We start from the raw sequence: 23,371 nt of genomic DNA, 5'->3' as shown, positions 1-23,371 counted from the left end.
TGATACGGTCCGATTAGAGGCAGCGGCGCGGGAGAGGGTTTTGGGATGATTGATCATTACTGTGTTGATTTTTCATGCTTAAATGAAATTAAGATTCCAGAGAATTTTTAACCAAGGATATGCTATATATATAACCTTTTTTGTGGCAAACAATGTCTAGGGCACAAGATCAGCACAGATAGTGTTTTAGACCCCTTGTGGGGTAATAATTTTTTTTAATGCTAATTTTACAACAATAATAACAACTTTATTAAAAAAAGGTGTAATTATAGTTATAAAAAATAAAATGGACAAAATTATTCAATGAAAATATTTAACCTCTCTATATTTAAAATGCAGTTTTATAAGTTATAAATTTTAAATTTATTAACCATTTAAAAGGGTTAGAAATTCTAAATTTGTTAACTATTTAAAGGGGGTAATTTTTCTAAATAAAAACACTTTTAAAGCAATCCTTTAGGGTTTGCTTGATTAGTGTGAAGTAGATAAAAAGGAAAAGAAATGGGAATTTTTTTTAATTTTTTGGAGTTTGGTTATCTAGATAGAGAAAATTTTGAGGAGAGTGGATTCTAGTATAGGATAAATTTTTCTAAAATATTTTCCTGCATAAAATACAAGAAAGTTTACATTCTCACTCAAAACTGTTATTTTATTTACAAATTTCCTATTATGCCCCAATTGAATTGCTTTTCCAATTTTTTTCATAGAAGTTATTGAATTATGCTATATCTATTTACTGGGACACATTTGGATTCATTATATGTACTACTGTCATTACCTAAAGTTTTTGGAAATGACTTAAGAATTGAATGGTAGAAACCAATATTTCAATAGATATATGAGGCCATGAATTAGATATTATCTATATGACATAACTATCTCACGTGGATGAAAATCAATATAATATTTATTTTTTATTATCAATACATCTTTAAAATTGAATAGGGTTTTATACTCAAATCATATGTGATTTTTGTATAAAAAGATTTGCATTGTTCATATTCATAAAATATGAAAGTGGACTTATAAATTATGTATGAATCAAAAAATTATTATGCATTAATTATAAAATATGTTACTTTTGCATTATCCAAACTAACAAAATAATATTTTCTCAAAACTTTCATAAAAAATTTTCCTACTAATCAAATGCATGCTGAAAACTTGATTTTTCTTTCTTTCACTTTCACTTTCCATCATACATTTCTGTCTAACCAAACAGACCTTTAGACTTATCTTATCGACACAAATATCAATTTTTTTATTATTTGATAATACCCACAAAAAAAAAAAAAAAAAAAAAAACAATTCATAATAATAAAATAAAAATAAATAAACAGTAGCACATTTCGTCTATTTTTATTTTTTATTTGGTTTAAAATTTTGAACGAAAAAATAAATTATACAATAACTCAACGTAAGCACCCTATATACATCCTATCAGCTCCAATATGCTGTGGTACTTTATCGGTTGGATAATTTTTTTTTCACCTTGTTTCAAGCTCCCATGGATGCTCTACTGAATAAAGCCCCTACTTGACACCGGGCACTAAGCTCAAAGGAGCGAACAAAAGTGGATTGAAAGGCTTGCAGGCATGGGAATGTCAAGCTCAAATGTTGTGTAGAATCAGATCCAAGCGGTAAGCTGACCGGTAGTTTTGAGTTGTTAACGAGGATGCCCTGATGGTGATTCTTTCTTTTACGACCCATATTTCTTTATATAGTTTAGAAGAAGTTCATGGCCCTAGAAATACTAGTTTATAGGCCTGAAGCAACCCTTCCAAAACCACGAAATTGGCCGAGTAGCTTAGAAGAGAGAACATTTTAATAATTAGCCTTTAGAGCAAAGGAAAGTGCCTAATTTACAGGTTGAAGTACCTAAAAAGCATTGTTTACAGCACATGATCCTGCCCCTATTAAATTGGAATGCTCCTGCATATTAACATCAATTTGTTTGCCTGATAGCATAAAAACATCATATCATAATAAAACAGCACATTAGCAAGTGTCATCAAACATAAATATATATATATATATAAACAAAAAATAAAATAAATAATTAAAAATTGCCCTCCATTTCCCAGAATTCATTTTGGAAACACTGGATCGGCAAATCGGAATTGTGAATTTCGTACCATTTCAACTCCAAGATGTCGATTTGGTGTTTCCAAATAGCTTCAAAAAATATGAAATTGGATAGACTACAACAGTTCTTTTTTGGGGAAAAGGAAAAGGACCTAAAATATCTAAACCAAATACAAGTTCCCAAAATGTAGGACCTTCTATATGAATTTATCGTTGCTTTCCCATTATCTCTTTGACCAAGTCTAGAATACGGAAATAATCATAAAAAAGTGCAGATTGTTTACCTTCCAGTCCATCCCTACTCACCCTGTTGCTGCCTGCAAGGTTATTGCATGGGCTCCCACCAATAACAAGATCAAAACCACCAAAGGTGTCTATGAACTGCTCCAGCCGATCAGCATTTAGCTGTTGAACGTCAACTACGTCAATCAGATTCCCTCTCTGGTTTGTTTGTTCCCACCAGCTCCGGACAGTATTTCTGTTAACTTCAGAAATTTCAACAGATACAACATTCTTCAAAGGTATACCGAGCCGATGGAGGGCTACTTCTGCACCACCAATCCCAGAAAAAAGAGATAAAAGGTTGATGCCACCCGGGAACAAGTCCCTCAGCACAGAGAGATGATAGGCCACTGTATCAATCTGAAAAGAATTTATCCCATAAAGAATATCACAAATTCAACATTAAGGAGATCAGTCGCTGAAATGATTTAAATTACGTAATTTATTGGAAGTAAGAACACTTTATTCTAGTATTATTCAGAACTTGGAATTATTTGCAATATTCAAATATTCATGATTTATTCATGTTCACCTGGAATGAGTTGCCTAAAGATTTATATCTGTCAGTCCTACTTGTACCACCTCTTGTATGGTTCTTTGGGAACCCCAATAGCATTTCCACTTCATCGGGTTCAAGAGGTGCAACCTTGTTCCTTCCTACCCAGACTAGATTCCATTTTCGGCATTCATCAAGTACATACTTTTGCACTCTCAGTGGTGGTTCACCATCCCAATCATCTAGAGCCTTGCGGATCCTATCTGTCAGTTTTGCACTGCCAATGCAAGTTTGTAAGCAATTCAGCTTTGTTCGCGTATCCCACGAGGGCCACCATTTCCTTGTTAAGGGTAACGCCTCATGTATGGTGCGTGGGGGCATCGGAAGAAGAGGAAACCTATCTCGAATCGGAAGATTGTGAACATAGCCTCTTTTCCTCGCAGCTGCACAGAAATACTTCGAATCAACAAATTCTGGTTCAACATCATACAAGAACCGAGATATGGTATTCCAAACTCCTCTTGGAGCTAGTGCCACATTCTCATAGTAGAAGTAAGGAGGTCCAACGGCTGCCTCTGGAAGGGTTCTGTGAAATACTTGACACGGTTCAGTAGGGACTCCAAACCCAATCATTGGTTTTGGAAGACGAATTATCTCATCCTCTTCACGTAGAACCTTCTTCTCAGACCTCTGTTTTTTCCTTTTCAACAACTCATACTCATAAAATTTTCTCTTTCCCTTGTCATTAGAGACACCTTTTGGCTTTGGCTGCGAAGGTGGAGAAAAAATAAAATCAATCACACGAAAAATAATCCAAATGCAGTTAGGAAAGGATCAATCAGAAAAAGGATTATGATACATTAATAATTAACAGAATTATCACAATTCCCTCAATACTTGTTCCAATATCCTAAAAAGAAGATAAATAACACCTTACTTACATCAGGTAGATATGCATCCGCTGCCTTTGCCATTTGAGCGGCACATATAAAATCTGTAAGCTCAGCAATTGAGGCATCTGGACCTGTGGTGTTTTAAAGGAAAAGGAGAAAAAAAAAATAAAAAAAAATAATAAAGTGAAAGGAAAAGATACAAGGGAAGATAAAAGATTTAAGCGAGACTTTGCAGCTAGAATATACACAATATGCAATAAGTTTTGCTACATCAATTAGCCAAAACTAGTGGCTAATAGGACCAAACACGTATGCATATTATATCATATCATAGTTCAGCAGCACATGGAAATTTACTTCATCCATTACATTTGATGATTCTTTTTGTTCTTTATTGAAGTTCTAGACGGCCACAATATAACACAAGTGTCACTAGCCACTCAACTAGAAGTTTACTGAGAAGATCTAGTTTCCACACCGCATCAAATTCATTTAGACAAGTACACTATCCCTTCTCTGATACTGCAATTGGCAAACTAAACAATGGGAATATTGAATACATAAAATATGTCTCTATATTACCATACTCAACAAGTAGGGCAAAGAAAGCTTCTGCTCGATACCATGAGCAAGTTCCAGCAGGCTAAAAAATCATCCTATGGCAGAACTCAAACTACACATGAGAAACAAGGTAGAGTCCCCATGCTTGTCCAAGTCCCTTGTGTACCTCACTTTAGTCAAATATATAAAATATAAGACGCACCGGTAGATGACTGATCAAATATCTTCCTTTCTCCACAGCAAATTAGTTAGGAGCATCCATTCAGAGTGACAATTTTGTCAGGATTTTTTCATGATGAGATCCAGTCATTAAGAAAATCATGTTGAACAAACTGTTGCATGTAACCTCCATTACAGTACTGGTCTCATACCATTTTCACTCAAAAAACTACCCACTTTTCACTCGAAAAACTACCCACTTTTTAGTAACGTAAAGTACCAAAGACATTGTTGGAAAAAAAGGTACCAAAACAATGAAAAAAGAGATAACAAACTAGCTAGCACCATGTCTCACAATCATAAGAAATCCAGTGAACGTAACAACAAGGATGACAAGGAAGAAAGGTCAAATATGTTATATGAATTGTACATGAGAGATCTAGTTCTTTGCTCAACAAAGTACTCAATGAATTGAGAAGTTAACTTGGGAAATCCACACCACCTCAAAATATCAAAGCTTGCTTGATGAAATTAGAAAAAGTTGCAACTGTTGAACCCTAAGTCTCAAACAAAAAATGAGAAGCAAATCAACAAGCTTAATATAACAAATTCCAAATCTCTCCAGCCAAACCGTTCACACATTGACGGATCCAATGTGCCAAGAATAATAGCATAACGTCACACACCCTTCATATGCAAAGTAATATGCTAAAAGCAGTATAAAACCAAAGAAATTGTCATATACGCACCGCATCTGTCCTTAGCAATTGAAGCCTCTTCAACTGTGTAGCCCATGGTTACTAGAGACGAAAATGTCTTATCCTTGCCAGACAAAGAAGTTCTATTTCCCTGCAATATAAATCAATTATAACTACCGAAATCAACATACTAAGCTAGGCAGGAACATCCAAGAGAGATCTGTCTTAAATTACAATATGTTCCAAGCGGTGAATAATGTTACTTCTCGAAAGCCTAGGGAATACTCTCATTTATAACCTAGAGGATATCAATCAAGACTATCTTACGTCTATCAGGCAACATAACTACTTCAAAGGAAACTATCAAGAAGGCTGTTATGCTTTTTTACCGAAACACTAATTGGTCATGCAGTCATGGGCGTGCAACTAAAAACATCTTACAAAACTCTATAAAGGGTGCAAAATAATTTTAAAGTAAAATACTTCAACATAAAGTAACATAGGTAATTGCATTTTAGATCTTGGAAAAAACCCAGTAGCAATATGATAATTGCTTTTCAAAATGAGAGAAGGCAAGAAATCAGTAATGTAGGGAGGAGGGAAATAGTGAGCTTTTGGTTCTAACAATGTTTCAACTTGATTCTTTTTTCGTTAAGGAAATGTGGAGTCAATGAAATTATTACTCAAATGAAAGTTGCCAACATATGCATTACTCTACAATAAATTTTTAATGCACAACAGTTTTGGTGACATTTACATCTCCAGATAATAAAATTCCATATATACATAAGCACCTACCATCCCAGTACGTCACTGACTTTAAAATCTCTCTTTGCTTTGTTATCAAACTACTATATTAGATGCGTATGCAAAATTCGTGTTAACATTAGAAGCGCTACACAAATATCAGAAATGCTCTAATACATCAACAACCAAGCCTTTTTTCCCAACAACTTGGGGTCGACTACATGAATCCTCTGTTTCCATTCCGCATCAGCAATAGTTTAATCATAATATAAAGGCACTGAAACCAAGCATTAGTATAGAAAAGATAAGTTGGTAATGATAATGATAAATAATTTTGCTAGCTGTTAGACATTAGCACAAAGGATATTAAATAATTTGGTGGTCAAGCATCATATAAATCAATCAACAAAGTATCATATGTAGACAAGAGGTCATAGCTACCTCACTTCCAGACCAACTATCTGTATCTGAAAAACCATCTAGAAAACTCTCGTCATAATCTGTAGAGTATTGATCAGAATCGACATGTTGCTGTTTTTGAGGAGATTCAGGAGAGTTTTCAAGAGCCTGCAAGAAAGTAGTAAAATATAAATCAGAAAAAATTCAAATTTTCAGGAGTAAGAGAAATATAATCCCAAAGGGTGATTGCCGAACATTTGTAGGCAGGCAAAATTTTGTCTCAAGAAGGAATTTTTTAACTATGGAATGGATCAATAATCAGACAGACACATCCCTGAAATTAGTAAAATATAAAAGGAAAAGAAACACAAAATTTAAGAAGAGACATATAATAATTCCAAAATGTGACTGCTTATTTAGGCAAAGTTTTTTTTTTTCCTGCTAGGTAAGTCGCACACACTCATTTGCCCCTTCACCCTTCCATTTGGAAGGAGGATGATACCACTTGGCTAAGCCCTTGGTGGTAATTTAAACATTATGGTAGACACCTAAATATGGAATATACGAAGAAATTGAAGGTCCCACTGAGATTTGAACTCGTCCTGCCGGATTTAGAGTCTATTGTCCTGGCATAGTATTTTCAATCCAGGAAAATGTGTGATAGCACTAGCAAAGTATATTGCTTAACACAAATTATGCATTATTTGCTCATCAGATAACCAATCCCTAATAAATAGATTCACCGTTTGACATCAACCCAATCAATTAATTAAGACTCTACTACAAGGCATTCAGTAAGACAAGCTCAAGGAGAGAAACAAACAAAGCTGATGTGCACATAATTAAACTAAAGCACTCATCACATAAATTAGGACATTGGCTCAAATCATGTGAACCATTAATGTGGCTGAAAACAGGATGGACGAGAGAAAATTCAAATACAACAGGCTTAAAAATATGATATCATATTTAGACCTTTCCATATTGGGGAAAAATTACCTTATTGATCAGAACCCACAAGGATCACTGGTGTGCTGGTAAAAGTCCAATAAAAAGAGATCTGATATTCATCGATCTTTTATTAATTAGTAGAATCAAGCTCAAGTAATATCAAGTGGTCACATTTCTAAATTTATGAATGAGTCCTATGTAATAAGATGTTCTATTTGAAGAATATACTGATGGTTCTACTTGGCATGTCCTGATAATAATAATACTGCTTAGTTCCGGCTATTGCCATTGACATGTAAACCACTGCAAATCCAGGTAACAAAGTTGATGTTATGTACAACTTTATGATGCTTTTACCACATGCAACGAAAGCATCTAAGTTCTACCACATCGAACATCCATAGAGTTTCATTTAGTAGTTAGAACAAATATAAGCAACATGAATCTCCAGTGATGTGCAGAACTATCTAACTACTGGTTCTGAAAAACTCCCCCACTTGCAATAGTGTAACTAATAGCTACCTCTTGCACAAGTGTATTATTTATGGCGGCAATAATTGTGGTAGCAATTATTTAAGAGCCACAGATAAGCAACCTCTTTAAAAAGTGCATTCAAATCACTAAAGAACAACCAAAAGCAAAGGTATCGACAATTGTGGTAGCAACCTTCATGGTAAGGGACTTGTGAGTCAAAATTAGTGGCTGCAATCTTCTACCGAGATTCTTGCCACCCGTGCAACACAAATACTTCTACAACTTAGTCAAACATTTACTCTTGACATTATAAAAGGAACTGCCAATAGAAGCTGCCTTATTCAAATCACTTGCTCTTTCTGCAACTGTAAATCACATAAAAATTGATTTATATGGATGCAAAATATGTGTAAAATTGTTCTATTGCTAATAGATTACTGCATCAGATAAATGTTAGGAGTTAACGTCTGCTGAACATAGAGAAACAGTGGCCCTTGTAACTTAAAACTGCTTATTTACACCATAACATGGGAATAGATAGTGATATCCAATGATGTTACCAAACAAGTGAAATAACTCATTTTAATAAGTAGCAAGATATGTGCAAAATTGTTCTACCTTTAAATGCATTATTGCATCAAGATAAGTGTTAGTACTAGTATCACTGCTAAACTTTGAGAACCAATGGTTCTTGTAACTTGAAACTGTTTACTTCCAAGTTCCACCACAACACAGGAACAGAGATCATAACTTAATTGATATTCCCAAATATCAAGAAAGCAAAAATAACTTATTTTAATTTGAAGAATCAAGATATATGTGACCAAACATTTGCATGTGGTTTTTCAAAGAGCTTGAACAAAGACATACAACCATGGCTTCCCACGTGGCATCTAAATAAAATCGTATTTCCATTCCCTGGCTGACCTGTGTTTTTGTCTTTAACAGCACATTAACCCAGACCAAATGTACTGTTAAAAAAAAAAAACGAGTATCTGAATGAGGCAGACATTACTCACTGAGTATGTGAGGAGAGTTTCTAGTATAGTTTCTGTATTCCCTTCTCCTGCACATTTATCCGAAGAAAGTCATAAAGGAAGCTTTCAAGGTTAAAATTATCCTCAAATAAAATAATAATGCATTTACCATTTTCTTCAATTGCTTTTGCAACCATTTTTTCAGAAAACCCCATCCCTACAAAATGATGAATCAACTTGGAATGGGAAGAACCAGCTGATGAGCTTGCCTTGAGATAACAAAACAGAGAGTCAAAAACAAGTTCAAGGATGAAGGAACAGATAATTATAGAAATATATCTATATATATATATACACATATGGACTGAGTTATTTAAGCAACTTTTCATTAAAGAAACAAATATTTGAAAAAATATAAGTACAATGGAATGCCAACTTCTACAACCACAACTCAAGTAAATAATACTTGGTGAGGAGCTTTCCTCAATCAATCATTAAACAACTACAAGTGCAATATAGTACCAAGATCATCTAATAGCTTAATCGAAGTTGAGGAAATTTTCCCTCTAATATGCCACTCTAAAATTTAGATATTCTTCAAATTCCCAGTAACCAATGAAAGTGAAGTTGAAGCACATTAGCACTTAATGGATGACCCAATAAATACGATTTTTGAATTTAAATAATAATGGATCATCCAACTTATCAAAAAAATAATAATAATAATGGATCATCCAAAGATGTAGATCATATTATGTTCACAAGATGGAAAGAAAGCATGATAATAGATTATTATTTTGCAAGGGTCTAGACAAAACTGATCAATGGACAAGCATTTCAATCCTCTCTCACATAGGTTGATAACATTCAACAACAGTGAACAACTTCTTTTAGAGTTAAAAATACTTACCCAAAAGAAGAAGAAAAAAAGATTTCCTCGCTATATTTATAGTGATTCACCAACAGTCAATAACTTTAGTGCTGAAGCCAAAAGAAAGATTATGCTATAGCACCTTCTATCAGCCGATAGTATTTACCTCTCCAGAGCCTGCAGTAGCTTCTGTACCAGCTACTGTCAAACTTGAATGGGAAGATAAAGGTAAATTCTCAATTTCCCGTTCATCTTCAGTATCCCAGTCAAAGTTGTCACTCTCTTCACCAGAATGGTTCCCATCCTATGCAAATCAAAGCACGCCACAAAGAAAAAGGGAAAAGAAAATGACAAGTAATACAAATAAAATTATAACCAATCAAAACCATAAAATTAAAATCAAGGATGATAATATGGTTCTTTTCTGATTGTTTAATTGTTCATAGTGTGGCATCTAGACATATAACCTTTAATTGTTCACAGTGAGGAATAAAAGAAGAGACATGAAAAAAAAGAAAGAAAAAAAAAAAGTATGCTAGATAGAATTGCACACAAAAAGGAAGAAGTACCATCTCTTGGTAATCACTAGTTTTCCCAAGCAAATGTTCCCAAGCTGTTCAAGAAGTACATGAAAAGAATTAAGGACTGAAGTAATGCAGGCTATGCAGTGAAATAACAAGGACAGCACAGAATATCTAAGGCAATGGCTCTAATATAAGTTTCCAAAAAATAATTTAAGAACTTTAAGCACCATACCTTGTACAGATAAATAAATGTAATCACATAAAAGCTTGTAAAGTGGGTTTGTCAGTGGAAGTCGGACTCAATAAGTAATGGTTCCCAGGTAAGATATTAGGATGGTCATATAACTGGAATACAAAATTCACGTTGGTTCCAAAGAGTCCCACAAACCCAAACCCCCCCCCCCCCCCCCCCCCCCCCCCCCCCCCCCGCGGCGGCCAAATAATAATAATAATAATAGTAGTAGTAGTAGAAATAAAAATAAAAATAACCCAAAAGAAAAAATGACTGTGGAAGGGGAAAGAGAAGTCTAAGAAATATGCTTATCACGTGTCATCTGATAAATTGATTTTTGAGATGAACATTTTCTAAAGTGGGTCATTTAGGATGGGCTCTTTAATCATTGTATACATGTACCTAGGAAGCACAGACACTTCTCTTAAGAGTGGCTAGGCAATGTAAAACAAGCGTCCGACACAAACACATGAGGGACACGGCCAGACACATGTCTGACATGGCCAAAGTTTTCCTTATTGGACACAACATGGAACTGTTTGGGACACTTTCAGGACACGGTAGAGTAATTTTGTAATTATATGTCTTGGACACAAGGGATTCTAATGCAATTTAAAAATAAATTATGGGATAATTTAAAAATAGTATAAAATATTAGAAAACAAAAAACACCCATCTAGCCCTAAGCTCCAAATTAGTGATTTCATTCATGATAATGAAAATAACATGAGCAGAAATAACTTTTTTGTATATATACATATATATTTTTTTTGTACGTTATCTATTATTATTTGTTGACGTATCACTGCCACATACGTGTCGTATAGTTGTGTCCGTAGTGTCATTGTCATGTGTTCATATCCAGTGGCGGTGCCACAATGGGACCAGTTGCCCCCACTGGAATTTTCCTTTATTTGTATTTTTTACTTACAAGTTTTTGTAATTCTAAAATTGCCCCCACTGAAATTTTAATACATTCGCTAAAGACCTTAATAAAAAATTGCAAAAGTCAAAAGATCCCCTATTTTTTAAATTATTTGCCCAATAAGATTTTTAAAATTCAGTAAAGCTCATGCCCAAGAATCAAAATCCAAAAAAATCCCCTCCTTTACCATTAAATTTTCTGTTATTTGTAGTTTCTAGACACGAATTTTGATAATTATAAGGGTGTTTCAATTGAAATCTTAAAAAATTCACAAAAGACCGTAAAAAAACTTCCAATATTCAAAACTACCCCTCATTTACCCAACAAAATTTTTAAAATTCAGAAAGAAAAAAAACATGTCTTTTCTCCTCTTGTGGGTCTCACATAATTTTAAAGAATAAAAAAAACACACTGCAATTTTTCATTTAGGTTCAATTTTTCTCATCATAATATGGTGAATGGTTCCCCCGACTTAAATTTCTGGCTCCGCCACTGTTCATGTCCGTGCTTCCTAACATGTGACAGGTTCAGTTGATCTAGGCATCGAGTTATGTTTAAACCCTACCATCCTAAGAGAAATCTCTTCAAATCAAAAACCCTCACCCATGAAAGCATGTCCAAATTTTGTTAAAAGGTTGGACATCACAATATGGTCAGCAAATATTACAGCCATTATTACATTTAAAAAAACAATAATAATAAGAAAAGAAAAGTAGGTGGTCAAGGTTCAAGTCCCATGGGGCAAGTGGGTGTTTTGCCAAGGTAAAATAAAAATAAAAAGAATAAATTTTTTAAAGACCCTTGCATTTATTCAAAAAGATGAACAAATTCTAAAAGAAGTTATGCCTCTTTCGAACCCCATAAACCCTAGTTTTACCAAATCAAACCCACTAAAACCTCAATCTTGTACCCAAAAAAAACAGCAATTACAATAACAACAACGACAATTATAACAAACATCAAAATGATTATAAACGAAGATTCAACCAATTCAAATAAAATTTACCTTGGGTGCCAAAAATCAATCTTTTTCTTGAAAATGCTCGAAGAAATCGCTAATGCACTTCACTGCTGTAAAAAAAACATTCTTCAATGTGTGTGTTTGTGTGTACATACATATATATATAGATATTGGGTGGATATGAGATATAGATGAAAAGCTACAGAATCAGAAACACCGAAACGAAAAGGAGATCCAGAGAAGTTAAAATAGTAACATACAGAGACGATATAGATATAGATATAGATACAGATAGCAGATATAGAGGAAGAGATTTCAATTGCAGGTGAAAATGGAGAAACCCATTAGAATTGAGTGAGAGAGGGAGAGAAGGGCTCGTACGCAGTCATAAGAAAGTCGTTTCAGTGGAATCTGTTCACACGCCACGATGGAAAATTCAATCTTACTCGCGCCAAGGAAGATAAAATATACGTTCTTGTGCTATTATGTTTCATATAAGATTATATATATATTTATTTGTATTATGTTACATATAGATTTACTATGTTTTTGTATCGATTTCATTTCATCATATGAGAAAAGTGTTTTTTTTTTTTTTTTTTTTTTTCCAAACGCAAGAAAGGTGTATTGCTGGGTTGAACATTCACCTTTCTTTTCTTTTCTTTTCTTTTCTATTTTTTTATTTTGGGTGATGGTAAAAGCATGTGGAGAGCGAGTAGCCAAACTTTTGTACTTGAGAGTGTACAAGTCATATCAAATAAATGACAAGACTCACACCTCAATCTTTAGAATGTGTTTGGATACGGGAATAGGTGTGTCTAGAGATGAAAATTAAAGAATTTTTTAATTATGTGAGCTTGGAGATATTTAAAGAAAAAATTAAAATAATTTGTTTGGTTCAATTATCTGAAAACATTAAAAAGTAAATTATTAAAAATTTAAAAATAAAAATAATCTTTAAAAATTACAAATTATATAATGTAACAAAATAATAACTGACACTATTTAGTAGACTAACTGACAGAGGCCTAACTCCTTAAATTTGTGAGTTTGATTGCCCTAATTTGCTAGGAAATCAGATTATTAGTTAGACATTTTTATTTTTTTAACTCAAGTTTCCTATAAAAAATTATTAAAAGCTTTTTCAGTTTTTCAATTTCTTAATCTAAACCAAGCGGCCCAATTCATATATGATAAAAAATAAATTATTTCAACTCCTGTTTTTACCACCACTATCACTTTTCAAAATTTCTTAAAAGCTTCAATGATCATTCAGGAAGCATGATAAGATGCTTAGTTAACAATATTAATATTTAAATATATAATAACATGCATACTCAATTTCTATTTCTATTTCTTTTTGTGTTTCTATTTCGTACTAATATATCATAAAACTAAAAAAAAAAAAAAATGTCATGTAACAGTGATGAGACAGCGAAGAAGGGGACAACAACGGTGAAGATGGCAGCTATCTGAATATGGACGCTGCATGGGGCAAGGAAAGCTTGATTGTCTTATCAAAGCCTGGTGTTTGAAGAGTTTGGCATAGGCTGACAATGGCAGATACTAAAACTGGAGTGAAGAACGGATCTTTGACGAAGAGTTTGTTCCCGACGGCAATATATTGGACTTGATCGGCGACGATGTGGGAATGTTAGATTGAAGTCATTGCAGCAAAGTGCTCACAGTGCGGCACAAGGTCATGGAGGACTTCGTTGGAGACTCCAATCATGAGCAAGATTCCGGTGCCAACAAATGCAGCCAGTGTTTCGGGATCGGCCGTTAAATAGTTGAATTATTGAGATTTGAGGAGGTTGCCGGCGATGAACTGTAAAAGCGGGATCTAGATAGAAAAGGAGGTGTTGAGTTCCTATTCTTGATAGCATTAGTTTTGGTAGAAGATGCACTAATTGATTTAATATGCAAAGAAAAAATAGTTCCGAAGAGGTTTTTGCAATTAACCCCCAAAGATAAACAAAACCAGAGATATTCATCAATCGTTTTCTTACAGAAGACCACTACAACAAACTGGGATGTCACTAATTCAGCCAACAAAGTGAATAAACAAGTACAGCACAAATCAGTCCACAAATATCAACATAGAGGGTACACCCTAGAAACCAAGGAAGGAGCACTGTTTCCGAGCATGTTCCGGTATCAGTTTGGGCAGGAGCTCCAGTGATGCTCCTTTCAGCTCTGCAATGTGCAGTATTTCAGTTAAAGCAAATGTTATCAAGAGATGAAAAATATACCACCTAACATACATTATCAGAAAACAAATTATATATAAAAAAATTAAATAAAAACCTTGAGGTTTGAAGTTAAAGAGAGGAGGCAGCGGCCTGCCATTAGGGAGACGGGTATTAGGATCACGAAGTTCATCAAAAAATGGGTGGATACAGGCCTCCAACTGCGAAACAGGAGAATACAACAGAGTATGAGATAACAGTCAAATTTCATATTACATATTTTTTTTAGTTTGCATTCTATCATCAATTCATCACCTATTCTGGTTGTGCAGATTTGCTTTTTCTTCTTTTTAAGTATAAGGACTTGAAAATAGAAAAATACCACCACCTCCAAAGCATTTTCCTAACTATTTGGAGTCAACTACATGATTCTTATGTTTCCATTCTGCTCAAAGGACATGATCTTAGTCAAACTGCATGTTTTTCTTGCCAACTCTACCCACATTAATTTTGATCTTTCTCTTCCTCTTATATCACTCTTCTTAATTGGCACACTTAATGGTCTTTTTTGCACATGTCCAGACCATCTTAACCAATTTTATCTCCAATTAGTGCTACTCTAACCATTGCATTAATATATCATTTCTTATTCTATCCTTTCTAGTCTTACAGCATATCCATCTCAACATTCGCATTTATACCGCACTCACTCTATGCACATGTTGTTTCCTAACTGCCCAACATTCAATCCCATAAAGTACGGCTGTTCTAATAGTTGTCCTATACAACTTCCCTTTCAATCTTAAGGGACTCTATTAATTGAAAAATAGCAGTAATAATTTAGTGTTTGCTTCCGAAAACTATGAAAACAATTATAATATATATATAAGATTCTGATTCATGCGTCAATCAAATAGTCAAATGTACCGGATCCAAGTATTTCCTCGACCTCTTGAGGGTTTGTTGGGGCAATAGCGGGTGTGGGATCAGGTCCGTGTTCTTACCTTTTTCTTTAATAAAAAATGATATGTTTATTTCAATTTATCGTTTATGAATTCCTATAATTTTCTCTTGGGAAAATTACCTAAATGTGCATTGAGGACTCTCAAATCACAATTATATGAAAACTCAAACTTCAATGTCAAAAAACCAAATTAGGTAAAGTATTTACAGTTATGTGAAAAATTCATTGTTCGTCTAAAGGAGGAATAAAAAAATAAAAATTGTTCTTGCTGAATCAAGGCACCGTTCTGTACGTTTGCGCATCACATTTAATACAACATGTTCAGTACACATCTTTAAAGGATACAAGGGCAGTTTTGTCATCATACGTGGATGAATAGTGATTTTCACAAAACTGCTACATAGACATTTCTGTGCATTACGCTTTTGAGTTTTCATATAATTATAATTTGAGGGACGGAAATGCACCTTTCAGTAACTTTACCTATTTTCATTTTTTTGTCATACAGGGGATTCATGGGGAATAATTATTCTTATTTAAGTCAATACAGAAATGAAAGTTTTCCCCCTTTTTCTCCCCTCATGTAAGAGGTCGGTGGGTTCAAGTCCCCATTGGAGCAATAATGAGGGTGTGTGCAAGTTGGGTATGTGAATGTCTTACAAATAAAAAATAAAAATAAAAAAAATCATGTTTTTCTCTTTAAGTTAGATATGTTAAATGAGTCAAGCCATGTAAAACATGACAAGACACCTTAAATTTGGAGAGTTAATTGTGTCATTTGCAGTGAAAACATAAGGGCCAAGGGGGTGGTAGGAAATACTCACTGCAGTACACCTTAAATTTGGAGAGTATTGAAGAAGTCTTGAGACTAGATCCACTGCTTCAGGGGGCATGCGCTTGTGAAAAATCTGCGAGAACACGGTGCCATATAATTATGAACACAAGACACTTAAAGACACTTGATGACATGAAGTATAGTGTCCTAGAAAAGAAACAGTATGAGGGTGCTTACTTTGTGCCAGGGGTGAGCCTTGATTTGTGGGAATTTAAACTCCGTATAGTTTGGATTCATACATTTGATTTCCTCACGAGTTGGAGTCCCAAGTACCTAGGGGCAAAGAGGAGAAATTAACTCAGCTCTGGTTCTATGATAAAAGAAAGATCAATAGTTTCTGTTCATCACTTGTAGAGATATATTACTCATCAAGGAGGTCTGGCAAGTTACCTTAATTATCTCAACAAGCTGATCAACTCCACTCTCACCTGGAAAGAGAGGCTACCAATTTGGAAAGGCCAAAACAAACATTCAAGATATCATTGACATTCATAATTAGTCATTGCTTTGGACCAAGTAAAAGAATGAAATTTACAGCTCGTGAAAAACCTGTCCAAGAAGCAGTTCAGCAAGGACACAACCTACAGACCATATATCAATTGCAGTTGTGTATTCAGTTGACCCAAATATGAGTTCAGGTGCACGGTAATAACGAGAACAAATATAAGATATATTTGGTTCGCCTTTGACCTGTTAAAGATTATGAACCAAAAAAAGATTAGAGGCAAATAAAAGAAAGGTAAATAGATCCATATTTGAATTGATAGTATAGGGAGGAGCAACGAAACAAGAAGCAAGAGGAAAGATGGGGGCCAAATCAACAAAGATCAGATGGATTGGGTTTAAACAAGGAGCCAATCCATTTTGAGGCCCATTACATTGGGTTAGGATTTATTTGAATTATCCATAGATTTCATGTTGGATATGGATTATGTTCAACAGATCCGGGTCGTGTTTGGACGCACACCTCAACAACAAGAGATATATCTAAATTTGAATTTACATTGGTTCCATTTCTTGCCTTAATACAACCATTACTATAAATAATAGTTAGGTGATCCTACCAACTAGTTTGTTTACAACATTTTAGGCATACCACCTCATAATCCTAGAAATAACGTTTCAAATCCCAGAACTGATAGCTTGAAAATAATATTTAGTTCTCTCATAAACTCTGCATAACAAACAATATTATGCTTGGAAAGAAAATTTACAAATAAGCAGTTATCGTACCAGAACTTTTGCACTTCCAAAATCACAAAGTTTAAGCTGATGAGTATGGGGATTAACCTGCATTGAAATATTGTATTGGTCAGAAGCATTCAATCATAACATGTGAAGATCTACAAGCTTTAAGTACAAACCAGTAAATTCTGCGGCTTAATGTCCCTGTGGCAGACTCCTATACCCCCATGAATATATGCCAAAGCTCTACAGATCTGCCAACATTAAACAGAAGTCATAAAAAACAATATTGGTCATATGTTGTGAATAAATGTCAACAATATATCATTTCCATCAACTCCTTGTCCCTTTCAATTACAACAGAACTTAATCAAGCTAAGTTCTGCAAAAGCCATTTCATCTATTACCTATTTCTCTAGGTAGAAGATTTATTTAAGCAATTCATATTACGCAAGGAAAGATCCAAAGTACCAGAAAATAACTCTTGCTTTCATGGCCCTTATTAAATTGGAGGGACACATCCATAAATTGAACGATCATATTTAAGGTTAAACATTATCTCTTTGCATATTTAATATATGAAATAGCATCTAGCATGGATACTCACACGCCCAAAATGCATATCAACTATAATTCCTGGTAAATGAAATAATTGCCATTTGACAACGTCACAACATTCACTGCTCAGAACACACATATATATTCCTGGTATATGTAAATGAGCATTTGGCAATATCAAATGCAGGAGAAGTAAACATACTAAGGTAGAGACATTTGAGATTATTTAGTGCATATATGACATTAAGTTTGACCTGAACAAGACATAAGTGGTTGAAGAAACAGGAAAACCAAAGCAGTATCTATTTACAATGTAGCGTTGATAAGGAAAGATGGAAATTTAACATACAACTAAAAGGTACACGAATTTCCTGGAAGCAAGTTTGGGGAATATATATAAATTGAATAAAAATAAATAAAAAGAAGAAGAAAGAAAATCAATGAAAGATGCAAAGAGTCTTTCATCACATTTATTGTTCCCCGTAGTTGTAGTAATTAAGCTTTCAACTAACAGATTTTCAAGCAAATGACTGCAGCATAACCAATTCAAGATCTGGCAAAAGTAAATATATGGGAAATGATGGTAACAAAGATACAATATATAAAAACTGCCAAACCTGATATGTATAGATTTTGACGTATATCATGGGCATTCGCTGATTTGCCCTGCTATAGTGTTTTGCTACACGGTAAACTGTCTCAGGTACATACTCAAGAACCAAATTGAGATAAAGCTCATCCTTCTCTGTAGTTGAAAAGAAGCAGTGTTTGAGAGAAACAACATTGGGGTGATCAAGAAGACGCATTGTTTGCAATTCACGATTCTTATATCTCTTGTCCTGTAAGACTTTCTTGATTGCAACAGTTTCCCCTGATTCTAGGCACTTAGCCTGCAAAATACGATAAACAGGGTTAAAACTTAAAAGACAATTTTATATATAGATACAGATACTTATATATGCAAGTATGTATGTATTTATATGATGGGGAACTTTTTGTTGTATGCCAACCTTATTCAAAAGGCTACCATCAATTACCAAAATTAAGGGTTCAGAATCTAAATACAAAGTATCACCTGAAAGACTATGCCGAATGAACCCTGACCAACAACACGCTCTGCCATGTAACTTATGGTCTGAGGTACAAGTCAGGAAAAAAGAAACAACAATTATATTGAAGCGCAGAACCTCAAACAGAAACAATATATCATGTATTATAGTAAAGTGGAAACTTTATCGATGATATTAAAGGATGCCAGTGGATTCATGATTTACACTTTAGTTAGCAATCAAACAAAAATCATGAGGCACAAATCATCTAGGAAAGAATAAACTTCAATTTATTGGCAGTTTAAGACCTTCAAAACAATTTTATATGCTCTAACCATGCATTGACAAAATGACAGCTTGCTTCTTATCTAAGAATTAAGATCTGGAATTAGCTGAACTCAAAAAAACTTCAGAGTGTATCCAGGACTTGAACTCTGCACCACCTTCTTTGTGGGTGGCAAGAGATACCACTTGATGATGACGGCTGTTTCCTCTCGTATTTTTACTTCCCACAGTAATCAGTGTGAGTTTTTTCTTAATTTCAGTCTCACTTAGTTTTTGATTTTTTTTTTTTTCTCTTACAGAAAAAGGAAGATATGTAAGTCATGCAGGTATAGATGTTAGCTCGCCCATTCTAAATATAGCCAGAAGTGATCCAATGACAATAAGATAATCGGAAAAGTTACAAAAGAATCAAATAATTTTACATTATCTACCTGTTTGGGCTGACCGTTTCTACCACCAATAGTTGTTACAATAATGTGACCTGTTTCGGTTCCATTTCCATCCACAACTGTTGCTTCCATTTCCTATTCCAGAAAAATTACCAAGAAAAAAAAAATTGATCATGAAAGTGAGTTAATAGTAGATAGAAAACAGATAACAATTTTCAACAAGTTTCGAGAAGGCAACCTTTTCCATCCTGTCATCTCTTATCTTCATTTCATTGATTTCCTCTGGGAGCTTGTCAACAAACATTGTATTGTCACTAGGTTGTCCAATTGCTGAAGGCACCAGACCAGCTGAAGCCATATGTGGTGAACAGAAACAAAGGTGATATGTTTGCAATTGCTTTCAAGATACAATTAGTATCAAAGAGATTTAACTCCTCAACCTGAATGGGATGAGGGAAAAAAAAGGTTATGTGTTTGCAATTGCATATAGGACACAATTTTAATCAAAGAAATTTAGTTCATGAACCTGAAGGAAAATGAGAAAACTACAAATTAAACATCAAAAAACCATAGACTAGTCAAGAAGATGTGATTAAAAATTATCATTGGGCGTGAAGGTGGCATCACAGACAACCCAACAAAAATTCAGCATGTATGGCACAATTAGTTGGTCAGCTACTGCCTACTGGTTAAATTTAGGGATGGATATAGTTTTGGCAACGTGCTCAGTGCAAGTCCTTCAACCTCCTATTTGATATTTTCTGTAATAAGCATGTGCATTTAAAGACACAAGCATATATAAATAATTGATAATCTGTGGAGGAACCAAGGAGGAACCAACTCAGTCCCATGGTTATAATTAAATGCATCACTTAACATTCATAAAAATTCCTTAAAAAAAAATTATTATATTATTAATTATTAGAATGAAATGTGTATCGCAAACACGTGCAAAGAATAAATGTTAATAGTACTCTTAAATGTTATGGAACAATTAAAGAAATGGGGTCTCACCACCATTTAAGCTAATGCATTAATACAAGAGTGGGAATTTTCTCCTTTTGCCTCATGGTAGAGTTAGAATGCATAAGATAGATATTGTTAATGAATAATATAACTTACTGCTGAAAATATATGCACTATACATTTCCTTTTATTTTTTTAAAAAATAAAATTTGAAAAGCTTGACCTTCTTCACAAATAAAATCATCTCCAAGTAAGAAGGTGATGAATCATTTCCCTTGGAATAAACAGAAAAGCTTGACCTTCTTCACAAATAAAATCATCTCCAAGTAAGAAGGTGATGAATCATTTCCCTTGGAATAAACAGAAGATGCAGTCCAAAGTAGATAAATGTTACAGTCAAAAGTAGTTGAACTTTATGGTTACCAGCATAGTCTGTCATCAAGCAAATTAAAAGGCAAAATTTTTATGGTCAACTAAATGGAAGGTTAGCACAGTGATTGTGCGTACATATTTGCTACACAAACTCTATTTCAAAACTTTGCACTGACTACAGCACCTTCTACATGATGTCCTCTCCAGGACTCTTACCTCAACTCCATAGCAGAACCTCTATCAAATTCACTCCTTTCTCACCCAAGCATGCATGAGTAGCAAGCGGATCTTCAACCTAAATTTTTAAACTCATCAAATCCCCAATGATTTAGAGAAAAAATCAAACAAGTTTGTTGTAAGATGTAACCAGTCCAAAAGGAAACTCTGTTATTACAGATCAATTTTTAAGCCCCAAACTGTCCCGTGCTTGGGAGGGGGATGCTGATATTGACCCCACAATATGGCTATTGTTTGATTGGTGCATTGAGGCATCAGAGTGATAAAGATTGAGGGCAAGACCAAGACAGGATGCTCCAATAATCATATACACCAATTAGGCTGACAGCAAATATGTCAATTTCTGGTAAATTCTCTAATGAAGGAAGACTATCGTTAACATTCAAACAGGTTCAGCCCAAAAGGTAACAAAATATATCTCATTTATCATATGCTAACTAAATATTATATTTAAATTCTAATTATATAGGGTTTCCTGATACAGTTTTCCACAGATTACTCAACCATGTCCCAATAATAATGAAACTTCCACAGACATTGAATAAACTTTCGAGCCGCCCATTTCTCAGAATCTCTCACCAAACTACCCAAAACATACATTTTGAGAACCACAGAACATCCACCTTCCTTGAATCACAGTCACCGACACTCTTCACAACAAACCGAGCTAGATTCTCTCTTCCTTGCTTAACATCCCCCGTTTGCTTAATGAGAAAACACGAGAAAATAAAACTAAAATCTAAATATTGAACTTAAAAAATCCTGCTATTTTTTCTTTCAATGATAAATATCTCAGCTCATCTAAGCTAAATAGTTGGTTATCAAGTTCTGCTCAGGAGCTCGATCTTTCAGGTTCCATCTAAAAGAAAACATCTTCAACTTACTTCCATTTTCCTACATTTTCTCAGCACCAAAAACCTCACTAACATACACTACAACCAAAAAAATAATAATAACAAACAATACGAAGACGTACCTGCAACTGTAAATCTCACATTTTGCAGACTTCAAAGCTTGTGATCGTGCGAGTGTAGCTGGAACAGTGATCAAACCACAAAGCAAAGAAACCCTAAAAGGTTTTTAGAGACAGAGAAATAGAAGAGAGAAGGTAAAGTGAAATTGTACTACAAGTAGTTTCAGAGACCTTTATAACAATATTTGACCATCTGAGACTCTCTCTCTCTCTCGGATGCTCTGCGTTTTCTGATTCTGATTGAGCGTAGCGGACCCCGCCCGGTTTTATTACATTTTGCTTTGAGATTCCGGGTCGTACCCGATATTTTTGGTTGAGAGCGGTATAAGTACTGTAATTGATTGGTCATCACAGGCTGACGTCATGGTCATGGTGTTGACTGTGGTTTTGGCTCTCAAGGTGATGGGTATTCTGCTATGCGGTGGTGGTGTATGTGTTCGCTAGATGAAGACCGTTCGATGGCGTGTGAAGTTCAAGTGGAAATATATCCAATGGCTATTGAAGGATGATGGGATGATGATCCTGAGTAAGAACTAACTGCGGGGAGAGTTTGAATACTTCTCGGTTTTGTAATAAAATAAGCGTTGGGTGAAGCTTGGTACAAAACCCTAGCTTATTCATCCAATGAAAAATCGACACGCACATTGTTGAACAGGATTTCAATAAATTAACTGCCGAAAAAATGTATATTTTGTATTTTAAATTTTGTTTATAATTTTTACTAGTACAAAATTGCTAAAATCTCCCATTGTACCTCTTGGTTAATAGGTTGGAATTGGATCGTTATAGAAGTACTTTGAAGCTAACCAATTTTACTGGTCCTATGAAAATTGAAACAGAACTGAGCTGTGATGTCTTTATATAAGTTTTTATGTAAGTTTTTGGTATTTACATAGGTGAGTCTTTGTAAAGATGCACAGCGGCAGAGTCAGGATCTTGAAATTGGGGGGCTAAAATTATAAGTAACATTAGTTGCTACTTTCGGGAAGGAAAAAAAATATTACGTAGGCAAAAATATTTTACTATTTATTATATTCATATAAAAAAATATCTACTTAAACTTTTGTCAATTTATTTAAATAAAAAAATATAGTTATTTAAACAAGTTTTTTATCAAACTTTCTTAACAAACAC

At 34.2% G+C, this 23,371-nt stretch overlaps 2 protein-coding genes across 6 annotated transcripts; both read right to left on the bottom strand.

Annotated features, from left to right (window-relative positions):
- Positions 1-1,310: 1,310 nt before the first annotated feature.
- LOC132315764 (DNA (cytosine-5)-methyltransferase DRM2-like) lies at positions 1,311-12,751 on the bottom strand. Of its 4 annotated transcripts, none has more exons than XM_059814166.1 (13): positions 12,617-12,751; positions 12,281-12,345; positions 10,163-10,206; positions 9,760-9,897; positions 8,892-8,991; positions 8,765-8,811; positions 6,363-6,488; positions 5,226-5,325; positions 3,805-3,887; positions 2,900-3,631; positions 2,370-2,727; positions 1,879-1,958; positions 1,311-1,777 (listed from the first exon to the last, which is right to left on the bottom strand). In XM_059814166.1, the coding sequence occupies exons 3-12, from the start codon at positions 10,163-10,165 to the stop codon at positions 1,879-1,881; spliced, it is 1,767 nt and encodes a 588-aa protein (XP_059670149.1). In that variant the 5' UTR covers positions 10,166-10,206; positions 12,281-12,345; positions 12,617-12,751; the 3' UTR covers positions 1,311-1,777. The 4 variants fall into 4 exon arrangements, with proteins under 4 accessions (XP_059670149.1, XP_059670148.1, XP_059670147.1 ...); XM_059814165.1 differs by having other exon boundaries at positions 12,281-12,342; XM_059814164.1 differs by lacking the exon at positions 12,617-12,751 and having other exon boundaries at positions 12,281-12,608.
- A 1,418-nt stretch (positions 12,752-14,169) lies between these two features.
- Positions 14,170-22,480, bottom strand: LOC132315762 (shaggy-related protein kinase epsilon). 2 transcript variants are annotated; one of them, XM_059814162.1, is made up of 14 exons: positions 22,241-22,480; positions 21,244-21,322; positions 19,928-20,129; positions 19,732-19,824; positions 19,042-19,101; positions 18,584-18,856; positions 17,588-17,662; positions 17,457-17,513; positions 16,773-16,913; positions 16,614-16,664; positions 16,401-16,496; positions 16,213-16,296; positions 14,543-14,645; positions 14,170-14,431 (listed from the first exon to the last, which is right to left on the bottom strand). In XM_059814162.1, the coding sequence occupies exons 3-14, from the start codon at positions 20,045-20,047 to the stop codon at positions 14,349-14,351; spliced, it is 1,236 nt and encodes a 411-aa protein (XP_059670145.1). In that variant the 5' UTR covers positions 20,048-20,129; positions 21,244-21,322; positions 22,241-22,480; the 3' UTR covers positions 14,170-14,348. The 2 variants fall into 2 exon arrangements, with proteins under 2 accessions (XP_059670145.1, XP_059670144.1); XM_059814161.1 differs by lacking the exon at positions 21,244-21,322.
- Between the last annotated feature and the right edge of the window lie 891 nt (positions 22,481-23,371).

The sequence above is a fragment of the Cornus florida genome, unplaced genomic scaffold, assembly GCF_030987335.1.
Source record: "Cornus florida cultivar Cherokee Brave unplaced genomic scaffold, ASM3098733v1 CherokeeBrave_3.0.0_Hap2_Chr07, whole genome shotgun sequence".
NCBI lineage: Eukaryota > Viridiplantae > Streptophyta > Magnoliopsida > Cornales > Cornaceae > Cornus > Cornus florida.
This window is presented reverse-complemented; position numbering and strand designations above follow the sequence as displayed.